Source organism: Manis pentadactyla, chromosome 11 (genome assembly GCF_030020395.1).
Source record: "Manis pentadactyla isolate mManPen7 chromosome 11, mManPen7.hap1, whole genome shotgun sequence".
In the NCBI taxonomy this organism is placed as follows: domain Eukaryota; kingdom Metazoa; phylum Chordata; class Mammalia; order Pholidota; family Manidae; genus Manis; species Manis pentadactyla.
The window spans coordinates 82,632,572-82,651,916 of record NC_080029.1 but is presented as its reverse complement, the minus strand read 5'-3'; the positions used below and the strand labels follow the sequence as shown (position 1 = coordinate 82,651,916).

At 34.7% G+C, this 19,345-nt stretch overlaps 1 protein-coding gene across 7 annotated transcripts in view; it reads right to left on the bottom strand.

Moving 5' to 3' along the window:
• The window catches only part of SLC12A6 (solute carrier family 12 member 6), a 105,055-nt gene that overhangs the window by 28,220 nt on the left and 57,490 nt on the right, over positions 1-19,345 (bottom strand). For 5 of the 7 annotated variants that reach the window (XM_036887551.2, XM_036887553.2, XM_036887554.2 and 2 more), the window contains one exon: positions 7,972-8,016. The exons of the other annotated variants lie outside the window; for them this stretch is intronic. In XM_036887551.2, the coding sequence (XP_036743446.2) occupies positions 7,972-8,016 (45 nt within the window). Of the gene's footprint in view, positions 1-7,971; positions 8,017-19,345 lie in introns of those variants that run through there. 7 annotated transcript variants of the gene reach the window in all.

The window sequence follows — 19,345 nt, the reverse complement described above, 5'->3', positions numbered from 1 at the left end:
TGCTAATTGTAATGCCCCTTAATTCCCTTCTCCCTCCCTTCCTGCCTGCTCCCCCCATCCCCTTTCCCTTTGGTAACTGCTTGTTTCTTGGGATTTGTGAGTCTGCTGCTGTTTTGTTCCTTCAGTTTTCCTTTGTTCTTATACTCCACAAATGAGGGAAATCATTTGGTACTTGTCTTACTCCGCCTGGCTTATTTCCCTGAGCATAATACCCTCTAGCTCCATCCATGTTGTTGCAAATGGTAGGATTTGTTTTCTTCTTATGGCTGAATAATATTCCATTGTGTATATGTACAACATCTTCTTTATCCATTCATCTACTGATGGACACTTAGGTTGCTTCCATGTTCATTCATGAAATAATCAGAAATAATCAGAGAAATTTGAATGTGGACTTTTTTTTTAAAGGGTAAGTAAAATCATATGAATCTGGAATTTTCTTTAAAATGTTCCAGCATAAAATTAGGTGAGTGTTTAAAAACAGATTCACAATGTTGTTGAGCTAGTTGATGGGTTCATGGAGGTTCATTATGGTATATGTTTTGGAAATTTCTATAATTAAAAGTTACAAGAAATGAATTACATCTAAAGGTTCCAGAAAATTCCAAAGAGAGTGACATAGCTTAAAATGATCACCAGTTTTGAGTAATTCATTTATTCAATTAATTCAACAGATATTTATTATATTCATACAATGTGTTGGGCACTGTTCTAGTTCCTGGGGATACATTAGTGGAGAAGACAGTTAAAGACTGTTTTCACTGTGCACATACTCAAGTAGACAGAAGACAGAAAATAGGCATTAACACAATGAAGAATCTTCACCTAATGAACATAGAGTTCTGCATCCAAAATTAGAGAATAAATATTTTAATAAAACACAGAACTTTTATAAAATATTATCATGTCCTAGATTAAAGACTAAACAAATTTCAAACAGGTATATTATAGGCCATGACCCTGCTCTATAGCAAGTTAGAATTTAATTATTAAAAAAACTTTAAAATCTTTGCAAATTTAGAAATTAAAAAACACTACTGAACAACTCAGGGGCCAAAGATTAAAATACTTAAAAACTGAATGACAGTGAAAACACTATTTACTGAAATATAATATCCAGCAAAAGTAGCACTTCAGAGGAAAGCTATTGGTTTAAAATTTTACATTAGCAAAGTAAAAAGAATAAAATATGTGAGCTAAGTACCTATGTCAGGAAGCCAGAAAGAATAGAATAAATCCTGAGACAGTAGAGGGAAAAAGGTAATGATACATGTATCAGCTGTCTTTTGGTTTACTGTCCTTTCCTATCTTTTGACTTATTACTTTTCCTGGGTCCTATGCTTTAGGCAGAGTGCTTGTCAATAGCAGACAGTTGTACTTGAAAAAATCTGACCATCTGTCCTTTTAACTGTCAAGTTTAGTCCATCAACCTTAGTAATTAATAAATTTAGACTGGATTGTAACATCTTTTTTTATTTCTATTTAGTGTTCTTTACGATTCATTCTCATTTCCTCTTTCTGGAGTTTTGGTTTGTTTTTCCCTTACTCCATTCCTTCTCTCTCCTTCTTTGGAGTTTCCATATTCTATTTCTATTTTTTTAGTAATTACACTTAAAATTTTGCCACATATTTTACTTAAAATTAAAATGTTAAGTGAGTTTAAACGATAGGCTTGTCATCCTCCCAAACACCTTTCAAAGACTTTCAAACCCTTCAGTTTCAACTCTCTCCTTTGGACTTAACATAATAATGTCCAATATTTCTAGTACATATGTATGTATATACACACACACAATGGTTTTACTCCACAAAAGACACTAAATTATTTCACAGAGACAGTGACTCTGTTCAGGGTACATATTTTTCATTTGTTTAATATTCTTTGTTGCATTTCAGGGTACTAAGTCTGGGATCATTTTCCCTTTACTTAAGGTACATTCTTTAGAATTCCTTTAAAGGAGGATTTCTCAAACTCAGCACTATAAAATTTTGGAACAAGTAATTATTCATTGTGGGAGACTGTCCAGTGTACTGAAGGATGCTGGCCTCTAGTCACAGATGCCAGTAGCATCTGCAGTAGTGACAAAAATGTTTTCAAACATTTCCAAATATCCCCTAGGAGGCAAAACTGTCCCTAGTTTAAACTAGTTTAGAGCAAGTCTCACAGTGAAAAATAGCCTTGGCTTTTGTATACAACCTACAATTGTCTGTTTTCATCCTATTCCTGAGTCTCTTACTAAGCACAATTCTAGGATAATAAAATTTTTGCAAATACTTTAAGACAATGCTTTGTTTTACTGTTGAGAATTGTTATTCTGTTATTCCTTTGATGATCTGTCCTGTCTCTCTGGCTGCCTTCAGGATCTAAAGTGTCCTGAAGTTTCATTAAGATATGTCTAGATGTAGTTCTGTTTACATACACCCTTCACCTGTTTCTAACCTATAATTTCTATACTGCTTAACCTCACTTTTCATATCAATTATATATTTTAATATTATTCAAATTTCATTTGTTTTCCTTCTAAACAGTCATTCCCAAGTATGCTCATCTTCTTAAATATATCCTTTATTGATTTGGAGTGATATAGTTTTGTATCCAACTCAGGACTTCATTTTATCCTAGAACTGTGCTTAGGAATAGACTCAGGAATAAGATCAAAATACAGTTTAAGTCCCAGCTTCAGCACACTACTTACCTGATGATCAAAAGCCTTACAATGTCGTTGCTATAAAAATCTAGCTTCAGAACAGTCTTGTTCTATTCCACCACCTGCTGCTCCACGCCAGGTCCTAACAACGTTGGCTCCCCCTGCTGTAGCCCTGTTGCCTCTACATTTGGATCTAGTCTGAAGTTTAAACGTGTATCTAAGGTCATGGATGTTTCTGGCCTGACTTAAATTATTAGCTTGCTTTCTTAATTTTTGGGAGATGAAAGATGTTCCCAAAACTTCACCTACATTTATGATGTCAAGGATGCCTCCAGGATTACCTTACTTAGGGTCTACTTATGGTGGTTTAGAATGGGAGGGTCCCACAGAGCTTTGGGTCAATCATAAAAGGTCAAGCCAAAGAATAAAGCTTTCATTACGAGTGGTTAATGGAAAGGTTAAACTGAAAGGCATGGATGAATTCTTGGTCTGAATATTTTGGTGGGAAATCATGCTGCTTCAGAAGTGTGGGTCACTACTGTGACCCCAGGAAATCCCAAATGGAATGGAAGTTCTAGAGTTTCTGAATAGCAACTAATTTTTACTCTGCAGGAATGGAGAACCAAATCCGTATCCTAGGGTTGTTTTACAATTGTCCAGAATCCTAAGACACTCTTTTGGAGGACACCTACTGAGACTGGGCTCAGTAATGCTTTGAATTAAACAGCACTAGATCACTACTATGTTTCTTTTTTCTCATTTTACTAACCAAATAATGGGAAAGTTACTGGTGTTTCATTGAATGATTCAAATGAAAACTGATTCTACTGATGATTTCAGATTTCCATTTTTTTATGGCACACAATTTTTTTTTGATAAATAGAAAAATGATATACCAAAGGTCTTGTTCTTTATAAAAACTTTATCGTTATGGTGCTTTTATGTCTATACTGTTGCTTTTGTCAATTACCATTTACAGTATAATTTGGGACCAAGATAAATCTCAGATTCCTCGCTTAACCTCTTGTTCTTCTCAAATGGTCTTGCTAATCTGAGCTGGATGGAAAAATAACAGTAAATGTGCTTAATTTCCCTTGGTACAGGTTTAGGTCTGAACTATGTGGCTGTGTGAAAAAAGGTTGTCTCAAATGCTCTAAATTATGTTTTTGATTTTATAATTTGTGTGTATCAGTAGCCAAGTAAGAGGCACAGGTTATGATTGGTTGCTGTATCTCTGAAGTCTATTGCTTATTAATCTTTTTCTTTACAATTTATTGAAGAAATCATGTCATGTGTTCAGTAGAGTTCTTGATAGTCTGGATTTTGATGATGGTATCCATATGATGTAGCATACTGTTTTGTGTTTTGTTATTTCCTATTAATTAGTAAGTGGGTCTAGAGGCCTAACAGCATTGTTTTTGGAGGGAAGGGAAGAAAATTGCTATATAGTAGTATTTTGATCTTCTCTCAGGAAGTACATGTCATCTGGTTGTCTTTCTTTTTGAGATATTAGCAACTGTTAATGATTAATACCTAGATCCATTCATTTATAAGGGGTTACAAAATGCCAATATACTTTATCTTCCTCAATTTACTTGCTGAAGTACTTTTATAAAGAGACATTTGCTCTAATATACTATTTGGTTACTGGTGGCATAGTTAAAGGCAAGAGAAATACTTCATTCTTTCCCTTTATTGATAAATTCTTAGAATAATGAGTTGATTAACTAGAATATTTCAGTGGTGACCAGTTAGTTTCTTGAAGTATCATTGTGAACTCATGAATTTAAATATTGGATATGTGTTAAAGCAAGTGCTTCTTCAGCTTCTATTAATAAAGGTGATTATATGATGTTTCTTCTTTAATCTGTTATACTGAATTACATAAATTGATTTTTAATAATAAGCCAATCATGTATTTCCAGAAGAAACCCAACCTGGTCACAGGGTAATTAAAAACAATATATTGCTTGATTCAGATTGCAAATATTTCATTTAGGATATTTCTCTGTATTTGTAAGTAAAACCGGCCTATTCTTTCTGTCTTTGTTAAGTTTTAGTATCGAGGTTATGTAAGCCTCCAAAAGTTGGGGGGTGTTTGCTTGTTTTGTTATTCCTTGAGAGAAGCTGTAGAAGAGTGGAATTATTTTTCCTTAAATCTCTGATAAAAATAGTCATAAAAATGTCAGGGCCCACTGCTCATTTGCTTGCTTGCTTTCTAAGATGTTTTAAATTGAAAATTATACACACACAAAGTTCATAAATCCTATGTGTACAGCTTGATTCTTTATCACAGCAGGAGTTTCACCCTTCCATACATCTTAGCCTGACCCTGAGATTTTGCAAGAGATCTGATGAGTCAGTGGGAACAGCAGACACATTAAAATAATTGCACCCTGTTGACAGAAAAAAACATTTAGAAGGCCTGAAAAATGCTACTATAAAATTCCAATCAGCAAGCAAGGCAGCTGAAGCAGTTTCTCACCTAAGCCAAATTATCCTGAACATGATTTTTATAGAGAGCTGGCAAGATTTAAATTCAAGCTACCAATGCCCTTTCTGAGGAACTATTATAAGATGGTTAGAAAATATAAGAAAAAAGTCATCTTTCAGTCTTTTACAAACTCAAGTTGTTTTTTTTTAAGTAAACCAGTCTTCTGTGGATTTTGAGGCAGCTGTTAAAACAAAGATACTTAGGACAGGAGACAGAACATGGTAGTAAGAGCACAAGAAAAAAGAATATAATCTGACTTAATGAACCTAGGGGAAAGAACCCCAGGTATTTAAGATGAACTTACCTGAGAATCTAGCTAGAAGACTCTGGATAAATTCCCAAGTTTGCTTAAAATTGAATGCTAGAGTAGGTTGCCAATTAAGACTAATGTGTGGGGTGGTCTCTTTGTAGATACTACTAGGGTTTTTAGCTAATATGGACTAAGAGAACTCTTTTTCACAATCACATACTATTTCTTTTTGCCTACAGTTTGTCAACTACCTACAAGTGCCTAATTGGAAATAAAATCCAGCTTAGGACACTAGTATGTTATGCGTACCACCTCTATCTGTCCACTTCTTTAGGTAAGTCCTTCCCTACTTCTATTACACATAAGGTCCTGGTCAGATGAACTACTCTCAAACTTCTCTACCTGTCTGGCATGTATCACAGATGGATGCAACTTAATAATCTAGTGGGGGAATGTACTTTTCATGGTCTTCCAAAATCTTTTGATGAAATTTTAACCATTCCTGGTCCAAATATGAAATTTTTATATATAGAAGACTGATTTTGAACAGTTTGAACAAACTACCCAACAAAAAAATATTTTAAAAAGAGAAGAGTAACAGTCCTAGTACTACAAGGCTAGGACCCTGGTGATCAGATTTCTAGCTATGTGTTTATGTCAAAGCATTTACTTAACAAGTATGTATTGAGTACCTAGGGTGTCAGCTACCATTCCAGCACATAAACTCTAAAAAGAGTGAGAATTAAGACCACAAACTTATGTTCTTAATATAGAAAGAACAGAAAAGGAGTACCCCATCTTTTCAACTAATATACTCTGAACCTATAATGAACAAGTCAAGTAGTTTCCCTACTTTGGATCTTTTGATACTTTCCATAGCTGCTTTGCACATATTCAAACGGCTAAAAATTCAGCAATGTACAAAACAAAATAAGCCTCAAATCAAAGCACACACATACACAATGGCTGTTAACATATTTGAAAGTCCTTAACCTCACCCATAATTAAAGAAATACAAATAAGAACTAGAGATGTCATTTTTACCTATTAGGTAAAGAGAAAATTTCAAGATTGATAATATCTATTTTAGATGATAGGGAAAGAAGTTATGCCTCCATACTCCTTACAGGTAGGAGTTAAAGTTGATATATCTTTTTGAAAATGTACATACTCTTTGACCGAGAAATTCCACTGTTAGAAATCTATCCTACAAATACACTGGCAAAGAGAGTATAAGGAAGTATGTACCAGATGTTAACTGCAACATAATTTTTAACAGCAAAAGACCTGGGAAATACCTTACAAATGGTTATGAATTGGAAACTAGCTGAGTAAAATTATAGATATAGGAATTCAACTTAATACTATTTTCTACCAGTAAAAAAGTAATGAGGTAGAGCTTTATGTGTTGATATGAGATGACCAATATAAAATCTTAAGTGAAAAACAGAAAGTCAAAGAACCGTCTGTATAGTATGACTCCACTGACAGAAAAAGGAAAAAAGATAGTGATATATAATATAAAAATTTGTAATTAAAAATCTCTAGAAGTATTCCTAAAAGAGTGTCAATAACAAGTATCTTAGAGGTGAGGTAGTAGAGAAGAGATACTTTAAAGGACTTGCACTTTCTTTACATATACTTTTTCTGTTGTCTGAATTCCTCAACAGAGTATGTTTTATTTTTATATTTAAAAATTTTACCAGTTCTGAGATGTGAAATTTTTGTCAAATTACAAGCTTTCTGAGATATAAGTAAATGATACCTAGAAGAAATCAATTCATTTCCATAACTTATTTCACAGATAAGGAACTACAACATTAATTTCAATGGCTCACTTAAGGTCATGCCATTTATTAAGTTCTTTCTGTAATTAAAATGAAGGTGAGCAAAACACCAAGAAACATAGTAAAAGTGGCAAAGTAGCAGCAAAGCCCAAGACAAATTACAGAGTACTGTAATGTCTTCTTTTCAAAATTATGTTGGAAAAAAGAAGCTTGAATTCTTAGATTTTTAAACTGTAGATCATGTAAAACCATTATTTTTATTAAGGTATCATTGATATACAATCTTATAAAGGTTTCACAAGAAAAACAATGTAGTTACTACATTCACCCTTATTATCGAGTCCCCTCCAATACCCCATTGCAGTCACTGTCCATCAGTGTAGTAAAATGCCACAGAGTCCCTACTTGTCTTTGTGCTACACTGTCTTCCCTACGAGCCCCCCACATCATGTGCACTAATCATGATACTCCTCAATCCCCTTCTCCTTCCCTCCCCACCCACCCTCCCTTACCTTCACATTTTGTAACCACTAGTCCCTTCTTGGAGTCCATGAGTCTGCTGCTATGTAAAATTATTTTTAAAGTAAAAAAGTTGAGTCTTAGCAATCAATTGTACAGGTATTTTCCCAAAACTTACCAAGTTGGGAATAGAAACAGCAGGAAAAAAAGGTGATGAGTGAAATACAGAAAAGAAGGGATAGACAATAGAATTAGAGAAGGGAGTAATGTCGGTTAGTATAAGCAGGAAAAGGGTGACTTAGGAGAAAGTCAATCCCCACAGTAATACTATACCTAACAGATGGCTGTGTTCCCCTGTGATGGAGTTCTGACTCGGGTCTGAAAAACAAACAATTGAAAAGAAAAGAAAAAAATGAATGACTAAAACAGATAATTTCTTAAAAACCAGCAACAAAAGTCAATGAAGAAAATAAGCAAAAAAAATGTAATGCTCAATGAACGGATAACAAAAACAGAATGAACTGTTATAAAAAATGATCACTCAGCTTCCTTCAAAAGTTAAACAATATAACTACCATGTGAACCAGCAATTCCACTCCTTGGTATGTACCCAGAACAAATGAAAATAGGGACTCAGATACTTATAACAATATTTACAGCAGCATTATTCACAATAGTTAAAAGGTGGAAACAACCCAAGTGTCCTTCAAAAGATGAATGAATAAACAAAAATGTAGTAAATTCATACAAAAAGACATTATTCAGCCATTAAATGAGTGAAGTTCTGATGCAATCTACAACATGGATGAACCTTGAAAACATTATGCTAAGGGAAACAAGTTAGAAGCAAAAGGACAAGTATTGCATGATTCTGTTTATATGAAATAACTAAAAAAGGCAAATTTATAGAGACAGAAAGTGAATTAGACGTTACCAAAAGCTTGGGTTGGTGGGTAAGAGTTAGGGACTGGGATTTTGTTGCTTAATGAATAGAGTCTCTATTTGGGATAATGAGAAATTTTGGAAATAGTGGTAATGGTTGCACAACATTGTGAATACAATTAATGGTTAAAATAGTAAGTTCTGTGTTAGATATATTTTACTACAATAAAAGTTAGTTAAAAAATAGTCACACAGATTTGACCAAACAATAGTAATTCCATCAAGTGGAAGGATGATTCAGGGTCTATAACATGAATTATATTTTCTCTTTAATGACAAAGGAACATATGGCCACAGCAGCTCAAAGTCAAGAATAAGCATGTTTTACTACTAGCAGAAATGTCCTGATTTGACTTTAAAGCGACTTAGCTGGTTTTTATAAGTACTTCTTCAGCAATCTATAATAAAATTAGTGACAATAAGCCAAGTTCCTAATGCAAGAGATATTGATCATCACCATTTAACAACCAACCACTTGCTTATTTTAAAAGCTTGAAAAGCATTAAGGACTAAATATGGAAAACACTCTGAGCTTCCTTCCCTCAAAGATAAAGTTGCCTGAGATACCAGGGATTACATATGGCTTTCTTGAATGTGCCTGGGGAATAAAAATAATTTTAGAGTATGGGGTCTATGAGCAATGGGAAAATAAGTCAACATGTTGACTTCCACTAACTTAATTCAAGTTTAGCATTTTCTCCAAATACAATGTAAGCAACAAATTACATAAAAGTACTTGTGATTTTTTAACAATATCTGATATTTCATATCATAATTGTATATATCTCTTTTAAATTCAATATGACTTTGAAATTATGGTAATTACTAGAATGGCTGCTAGATCTTACTCAATGCATCGATAAAACACTTAACATTATTAGGTCACAAATTCAGTATTTTGATAACTGTATTTTAATATAATAGGGTTCTTTTTAGTCCTATATATATCTATGTGTGTGTATTATTTGACACATTTAAAAACATTATTCTGAGAAGGAATTTATATGGTTCAAATTGCCTAAGATATTCAAGTTGCAAAAGAAACCTTAAGAATTACTGCTTTCAACAAAATTCAAATAATAATTTCCATGGTGTTTATAAATGTTTTCATATGATTTAATTAAACCTAATACTTTAAGCATCCCAGATAGGAAGAACCAATGAGAATGCTTAAATTGTTTTCTGACGTATATAGTAGAATATACTCTACACTCTAATCGAGGAAGGTAGAAATCTGATTCCTACAACTGAAGTTTTAAATGTTATGTGAACATTTAAAGATACATTTTCAAATTTTCTTTCTTAATTTTGTTTTGAAAAAGAGAAATCCTTTTCAATTTCTATTCTACAATATCTTATTTTCTATTCTAACATATTTTCCTCAATATATTAGCAAGTGAATTCCCAGTAATTTTTATTGAAGTATCATTAATATATAATCTTATATCAGTTTCAAATATACTAAACAGTGTTTCAACAGTTACCATATTATTAAATCTTCATCCCAACTAGTGCAGTTACTATCTGTCAACATAGAAAGATGTTACAGAGTCACTGGCTATATTCTCCATTCTGTACTACTATCCCCATGACCAACTTATATTATGATTGACAATTTTTGTGCCCCTTTATCCCCATCACTGTCCCCATTCACCATCCCATCCCTACACCCATGGTAGCCACTAGTCAATTCTCAGCATCTATGAGTCTACTGCTGTTTATTCCTTCTGTTTTGCTTCGCTTTTTGATTCCGCAAATAAGTGAAATCATATGGTATTTGTCTTTCTCCATCTGGCCTATTTCACTGAGCACAATACTCTCTAGACCCACCCATGTTGTCACAAATGGCAGGATTTCTTTTCTTTTTATGGCTGAATAATATTCCACTGTGTATATGTACGACCATCTTCTTTATCCATTCATCTATTGATGGACACTTAGGTTGCTTCCATACCTTGGTTATGTAAATAATATGTGATAAACATAGGGATGCTTATGTGTTTTTGGATCAGGGATTTTGTTTTCTTATGGTAAATTCCTATCAGTGGAACTACTAGGTTGAATGGAGTTTCTGTTTTTAGCTTTTTGTGAAAACTCCATACTACTTTCTTTCCACAACAGCTGCACCAATTTACATTCCCCTGAACGGTGTAGATGGGTTCCTATTTCTCCACATCCTCATCAACACTTGTTATTTCTCGTCTTTTGGATAGTGTCTATCCGAACTGGTGTGATGTGATGATTTGTGATGTGAATTATCTTTTCATATGCCTGTTGGCTATCTGTATTTCTTCTTTGGAGAAATGTCTGTTGAGGTCCTCCACCCATTTTTTTAATCAGGTTGTTCATTTTTTTGGTGTTGAGGCATGTGAGTTCTTTATATATTTTGGATGTTAGTCCTTTATTGGACAAATCATTTAAAAATATATTCTTACATACTGTAGGGTGCCTTTTTGTTCTGCTGATGGTGTCCTTTGCTGTACAGAAGCTTTTTAGTTTGATGTAGTCCCACTTGTTTATTTTTGCTTTTGTTTTTCCCTTGCCTGAGGAGATATGTCCAGGAAAAAACTGCCCATACTAATGTTCAAGAGACTTTTGCCTATGTTTTCTTCTAAGAGTTTTATGGTTTCATGTCTTACATTCAGGTCTTTGATCAATTTTGAGTTTACTTTTGTGCATGGAATTAGACAGCTATCCCATTTCATTCTCTTGCATGTAGCTGTCCAGTTTTCCCAATACCAGTTATTGAAGAGGCTGCCTTTTACCCATTGTATATTTATAGCTCCTTTATTGTATATTACTTGACCATATATATGTGAGTTTATATCTGGGCTCTCTATTCTATTCCACTGATCTATGGGTCTGTTCTTGTACTGGTACCGCACTGTTTTTGATTACTGTAGCTTTGTAGTATAGCTTGATGTCAGGGAATGTAATACCCCCAGCTTTGTTTTTCCTCAGGATTGCTTTGGCTATTCAGGGTCTTTTGTGGTTCCATATGAATTTTAGAACTATTCTTGTTCACTGAAGAATGCTGCTAGTATATTGATAAGGATTGCATTCAATCTGTGAATTACTTTGGGCAAGATGGCCATTTTGACAATATTATTCCTTCGTATCCATGAGCATGAGATAGATTTCTGTTTATTGGTGTCTTCTTTAATTTCTCTCATGAGTGTCTTGTAGTTTTCAGAGTATAGGTCTTTCATATCCTTGGTTAGGTTTATTTACCTCCAAGGTTAAATATTTTATTCTTTTTGATGCAATTGTAAATGGAATTGTTTTCCTGGTTTCTCTTTAAGCTAGTTCATTGTTAGTATATAGGAATGCAACAGATTTCTGTTTAATAACATGAATTCCCATTTTTAAATTTAAACTCATCTTAACTTGCTACCTAAATAAAGAATATGGGCTGTTCTCATGCATAAGATAAAGCAGAAATAATAGTTCTATAGTACTGTTAGGACAATATTAGAGCTCTCTCTTTCTCTCTCATGTAGGGGAAAAACTAGGTCCTATCATTATAGAGAAACAGACCTGTTTGTAAGCATGGAAAGAAGAGTAGAGAAAGAAGCATAGAAGTTTAGAATGTGAAGAATTTTGGTCATCATCTAGATCTACTCTAGTGATTCTAAAGGAAAAGTTGGATATATCTGGGAATATGATGCCAGTATCTCAGGTTTGATAGAACAGAACACAGTTGGGAATCCTGGAGCTTAATATTTATAGTTGAGAAGTTAAATGCTTGGGTTAGTGAATAGCCAAAGACACATCATGCTACTGACAAAAGAGAAAGGTTAGAGATAGAGTCATGATGTTTTGAGAACCTATGCTCATGCTTCTCAATATTCTGTAATTGTAAACTTTATTGCTCTAAAACAAAGTACAATAGCCTAAAGCAAGTTATCTAGAATTGCCAAGGACTGTATCTATGAATAAAAATAGAAAAACATCTCAGATAACTCAGGCTGAATAGGTATGATTTTAGAAGGGGGGAATATAAATGACTTGTTTTTTGGAAATAGAATTACCTCCTTTTACACTGTGTAATATACTTTGTTGCCTTCTGACTAGTGCACACGTTACGTGTATTGTCTAGTCAAGCCAGGACTTTTCCTTTAAACACCCTCCTATACTTCAGATAAATAGAAATATCTTTTGTGTAGTTCCCTACAAGTTCAACTTAGATTTTTGATTTTTATTTATTATAATTAAAAGAATACAGGGCAATCTCTACTTGATACTTATTTGGTGATCTGAAGACTAACCTCCAAGAACCTGCAAATGTTTCAATAGTGTATGTAAAAGCTGAAACAAGGGCAAATCTAAGAGTCAACAGTCTCATTCCACAAGAATGAAACTAGCTATGCTTGAAAAAATCACAACTGGGTAAAGGGGATTAACCTGAAGGGAGTTTCCAGGTATGCAATCCAAACTGTGTAGTTAACATTGTAACACTGCTCTGAAGTATGTCTGGGCAGCCTTCTATTGTCCTCACTGAACTCACTCATTTAACATTTTTCCTGCCTGTGTCACTGCTGAGGGCACACCCAAGTTTGCCTAAGACTGGGAGTTGTCCTAAATATTACTCAAAATTAAATTTAGTCTAAACAGATTACTTCCTGTAATAGGAACAATTTGCCAATAATGTAACGCTTTTTACCTTCAATGGCTTTCATAAATTAAGTTTCTCCTAGGTCCTAATATAACCACATTATATTCAAAAGCCTCTGGTACTCTACCAGTCAAAATACAAAATAGAAACATGTACTTTTCACAACAGATAAATGCTATCACAGAAATGAACCAAAAATATTTCCTTGTAACAGTAATGATATAGCAGTTTTACAAATAGGCACTTGCTCAATATACTTAATTTATTTTGAGTAAGTGGAAAAGAATAGAAATTTTATTTAGTGTCTTGGCATGTGCCTTAGAGAACAGAGAAAGAAAAATGATTGTGGGTGGTGCTCACATGCAAAACTGTCTCTGAAAATAGTTTTTCTGAAAAGTCTTAGTATCTCCCTTAGTTTGCCCATAGCAATAGTCTTTTTCTGAATTTCCTTTGGTTATCATTTCATCTGCCACTCTTGACAGGAATTTGAAGCAAATAAAGGCTAGTTTGTACCTTGCATGTAAAACTAATGAAGATTTTAGTCTTCATTAAAGATAGAATCAATAATTTTATAAAATAGTAACAGCGGAAACTTGACTAATTGTTTAGAAAAGGAAGTAGGCATGACCAAGTGTGTATGTATCAGGAGAATTAGCTTCTTACACTACTGTCTATACTGCCTAGACACAAAACACTATCTATACCACAAAAAATATTTCAGGATGCTAAATACCTGAAAGCATCACTCGACATGTTCCTAATTTTCTGGACTCCAACTTCTAAAGAACCAAAGCAGCATAAGCATAAGAAACCATTTTGACCCAGAAATCAGGCAAAGCTGATTAAAGATGGAACCAAAGATAATTACTCTAACACTCACATTTATTAGATTCTGCCTTACTACAAGGGTCAGTTCTCATTTTGGTGGGAAACCTAAGAGGGAACAAGTTGAAATGGGGTTAAAATTTGAAAAGCCTATCCTCTTTATATAGATTTTGAACTTACTGCAATGAAACTAGGTAGACTTAGAAAAAAATTTACATGTGATTAATGGGGTTTAAATAAATAGATGGGTGAAAATCATTAGGCAATTTTAGGCAAAGTAATTAAGCAGAAAGATGGCAATGTAAAGCAAGACACATAAAAAGTTACTATCATTAGTTTTTATGTTTCTAGCCTGCCCCATAAAGGAGAGTCAAAAGATCATTATTTGAATATTTGTAAATGACATATCGGACAAAGAGTTAACATCCAAAATACATAAAGAACTCACACACCTCAACACCCAAAAACCAAACAACCTGATTAAAAAATGGGTGGGGGATAGGAACAGACATTTCTCCAAAGAAGAAATTCAGATGGCCAACAGCCACATGAAAAGATGCTCCTCATTGCTAATTATCAGGGAAATGCAAATTAAAACCATATTGAGATATCACCTCACACCAGTTAGGATGACCAACATAGAAAAGACAAGCAACAACAAATGCTGGTGAGGATGCAGAGAAAGGGGAACCCTCCTACACGGTTGGTGGGAATGTAAATTAGTTCAAACATTGTGGAAGGCAATATGGAGGTTCTACAAAAAACTAAAAATAGAAATACCATTTGACCCAGGAATTTGACTCCTAGGAATTTACCCAAAGGAAACAAGATCTCAGAGTTAAAAAGACATATGCATTCTAGGATTAAAGATGGCACGGTGAGAGGTGAGACAGAGGCCACCTCCTAAAACCACATATAATAAGAAAATATATTTAATACAACTAATCCTGAAAGAGCAGCGGGAAAGAAGGCTGCACCATACTGCATACACCTGGAGAAAAGAACAAACCTCACGGAACACGGTAATGTACCAAAGCCGGGACCTGGTGGGACCCAAGTCCTTCCCCCACCTCAGCTGACCAGGGGAAGGAAGAGTAATGGAGAGGGGAGGGAGTGGAGGCCTGGCACTACTGAACACCTAGCTGTGGAGCTCTGCTCTGGGAGCACAAACCTACATTACATGGTGCTCTGGTTATTAGCAGAGTGCCAGAAATCAGACAACACAAAGAAAGAAAAGGCATCAAAATTGGCAAGGAAGATGTTAAACTGTCCCTGTTTGCAGATAACATGATATTGTAAATAAAAAAACCTAAAGAATCCAATCCAAAAACTAGTAGATCTAATATCTGAATTCCACAAAGTTGCAGGATACCAAACTAATACACACAAATCTGTTGAATTCCTATATACTAATGATGAACTAGCAGAAAGAGAAATCAGGAAAACAATTTCATTCACAATTGGCATCAAAAAGAAAAAATATCTTGGAATAAACCTAACCAAAGAAGTGAAAGACCTATACTCTGAAAATTACAAGACATTCATGGGAGAAATTAAAGAAGAACCAATAAATGGAAATACATCCCATGCTCATGGATAGGAAGAATTAATATTGTCAAAATGGCCATCCTGCCTAAAGCAATCTAGAGATCCAATGCAATTCATATCCAAATACCAACAACATTCTTCAATGAACTAGAGCAAATCATTCTAAAATTCATATGGAACCACAAAAAGACCCTGAATAGCCAAAGCAATCCTGAGGAGGAAGAATAAAGCTGGGGGATTATGCTCCCCAACTTCAAGCTCTACTACAAAGCCACAGTAATCAAGACAATTTGGTACTGACAGAAGAACAGAACAATAGACCAATGGAAGAGTATAGAGAGCCCAGATGTAAACCCAACCATATATGGGCAATTAATTAAAGGACCTATGGACATACAATGGGGAAATGACAGCCTCTTCAACAACTGGTGTTGGCAAAACTGGACAGGTACATGCAAGAGAATGAAACTGGATTATTGTTTAACACCATACACAAAAGTAAACTCGGAATCGATCAAAGACCTGAATGTAAATCATGAAACAGTAGAACTCTAAGAAGACAACATAGTAAAAAATCTCTTGAATATAAACATGAGCAACTTCCTGAATGCATCTCCTTGTAACAAAAGCAAAAATGAACACATGGGACTACATTAAACTAGAAGCTTCTGTACGGCAAAGGACACCATCAACAGAACAAAAAGGCATCCTACAGTATGGGAGAATATATTTGTAAATGACATATCCAACAAGGGGTTAACATCCAAAATATATAAATAACTCACATGCCTCAACACCCAAATTGCAAATAACCCAAACACAAAATGGGCAGGAGATATGAAGAGACAATTCTCCAAAGAAAAACTTCAGATGGCAAACAGGCACATGAAAAGATACTCCTCACTGCTAATTATCAGGGAAATGCAAATTAAAACCACAATGAGATATCACCTCACAGCAACATAGGATGGCCAACATAGAAAAGGAACAACGAATGCTGGTGAGGATGCAGAGAAAGGTGAACCTTCCTACACTGTTGGTGGAAATGTAAGCTAGTTCAACCATTGTGGAAAGGAATATGGAGGTTCCTTAAAAAACTAAAAATAGAAATACCATTTGACCCAGGAATTCCACTCCTAGGAATCTACCCAAAGAATGTAAGTTCCCAGATTCAAAAAGACATATGCACCCTTATATTTATCACAACACTATTCATAATAGCCAAGATATGGAAGTAACCTAAGTGTCCATCAGTAGATGAATGGATAAAGATGTGCATATACACAATGGAATATTATTCAGCCATAAAAGAAACAAATCCTACTATTTGCAAGAACATGGATGGAGCTGGAGGATATTATGCTCAGGCAAATAAGCCAGGTGGAGAAAGACAAGTACCATATGATTTCACTCATATTGTGGAGTATAAGAGCAAAGAAAAACTAAAGGAACAAAACAGCAGCAGAATCACAGAACCCACGAATGGACTAACAGTAATCAAAGGGAAAGGGACTGGGGAGGATGGGTGGGAAGGGAGGGATAAGGGAGGGAAAAAGAAAGGGGGCATTACAATTAGCATGTATAATGTAGGGGGGTACAGGGCAGGCTCTACAACACAGAGAAGACAAGTAGTGATTCTACAGCATCTTACTACACTGATGGACAGTGACTGTGAAGGGGTATGTGGGGGGGACTTGGTGAAGGGGGGAGCCTAGTAAACATAATGTTTTTCATGTAAATTGTAGATTAATGATACCAAAAAAAAGATATTTACAGTATACTTCTGCTAAAAAAGGTAATTTTTGCTGAGATTTAGAGTTTAGTCCAAACTATCTGCCATGTGAGTGATTCAGAGCTAACACATGGCAAGAATAAGCTACGGTAGCAGCACCCAAGCCATGGGCTGTACTTCATGTGCGGTGAATATTCCTTAGTACATACATCAACAGGGACTTGGTGAGAAAATGTTTTAGGGCAGAGATGGCAAGTAAATGTGGTGTATCTATTTAACAGTTAGGTAGATTTCTATAATGTTTAATATCTCAGACCCATTAATATGCTAATAGCTGACAAGCTGATCTCCAAAACAATATTTGGTGCTCTTAAATGTGATAAGAGATACCTCATTTTTCATCAAACGTCTTATGTAATTAGTGTTCAATGTTATATACACTTTTGGGAAATGTTTAACTAATTCATGTCAATATACTAAAGTTACAAGATAACTCCCTGAATCATCATTCACACTTATTCATTCACTCAGCACTATTTCCATTAAACCACTATTTTCTAAATTTGTCTATCAAAAGAATCAACTGGAATATTTGTTAATTACAAATTCCTGGGTCACATAACTTATCCTAGTGATTCAGTCTCATGGGAACAGTTTGGGATTCTGCATAAGTGTTATATATGATCATAAACTGTCATGAAGATGGTGAAAGTTGAGAGACTGATGACATCTGGAAGAAGAGCTCATGAGTTAGTCTTCAAAGGTAATGTACATGTTACTTTAAAATTGTACTTCTCATACATTTATTTAATAAATATATTTTAAGCACCATATACATGTGAAACTATTCTAATTACTAGATATGTAGTAACAAAACCCCTCCCATCAAGGAGCTTACATGTTAGTGATGAAGAGACAAACAATAAACAACATGCATTTCAAGAATGATACAAGTTATAAATCAAGAAAAGGCAAAGTAAGAGAATAGAATAAATGTGTGTGTGCGGTGCTAATTTAGATACCAAGTCTAAAAAAGTTTCTTCTGCAGAACATCATTCAAGGTAGAAGTTAAAAGTTACTGCAAAGACCCTGAAGCAGGTGTGTGTTAGCATGTTCAATGAACAGCAAGGAGGCCAGGTTATGGAACAGAATAGCAGGGTAAAAGTTATAGGACAGGAGATTTTCAAGATGGTGGTGTGAGCAGGGTGGTGGAAATCTGCTCCCAAACCATATATATTTCAAAAATACAGCAAATACAACTATTTCTAAAAGAGAGACCAGAAGATACAGTACACCAGCCAGGCTACATCTACATCTGCAAGAACTCAACATCCCATGAGAAGGGTTAAGATACAAAGCCATGCACAACATTCGAAAGTCCATCAATATCATCCACCACATCAACAAAAAGAAAGACAAAAACCACATGATCATCTCCATAGATGCTGAAAAAGCATTTGACAAAGTTCAACATCCATTCATGATAAAAACTCTCAGCAAAATGGGAATAGAGGGCAAGTACCTCAACATAATAAAGGCCATCTATGAAAAACCCACAGCCAACATTATATTGAATAGCGAGAAGCTGAAAGCATTTCCGCTGAGATCGGGAACTAGACAGGGATGCCCACTCTCCCCACTGTTATTTAACATTGTACTAGAGGTCCTAGCCACGGCAATCAGACAAAACAAAAAAATACAAGGAATCCAGATTGGCAAAGAAGAAGTCAAACTGTCACTATTTGCAGATGACATGATACTGTACATAAAAAACCCTAAAGACTCCACCCCAGAACTACTAGAACTGATATCGGAATACAGCAAAGTTGCAGGATACAAAATCAACACACAGAAATCTGTGGCTTTCCTATATACCAACAATGAACCAACAGAAAGAGAAATCAGGAAAACAACTCCATTCACAATTGCATCAAAAAAAATAAAATACCTAGGAATAAACCTAACCAAAGAAGTGAAAGACTTATATTCTGAAAACTACAAGTCACTCTTAAAAGAAATTAAAGGGGACACTAACAGATGGAAAC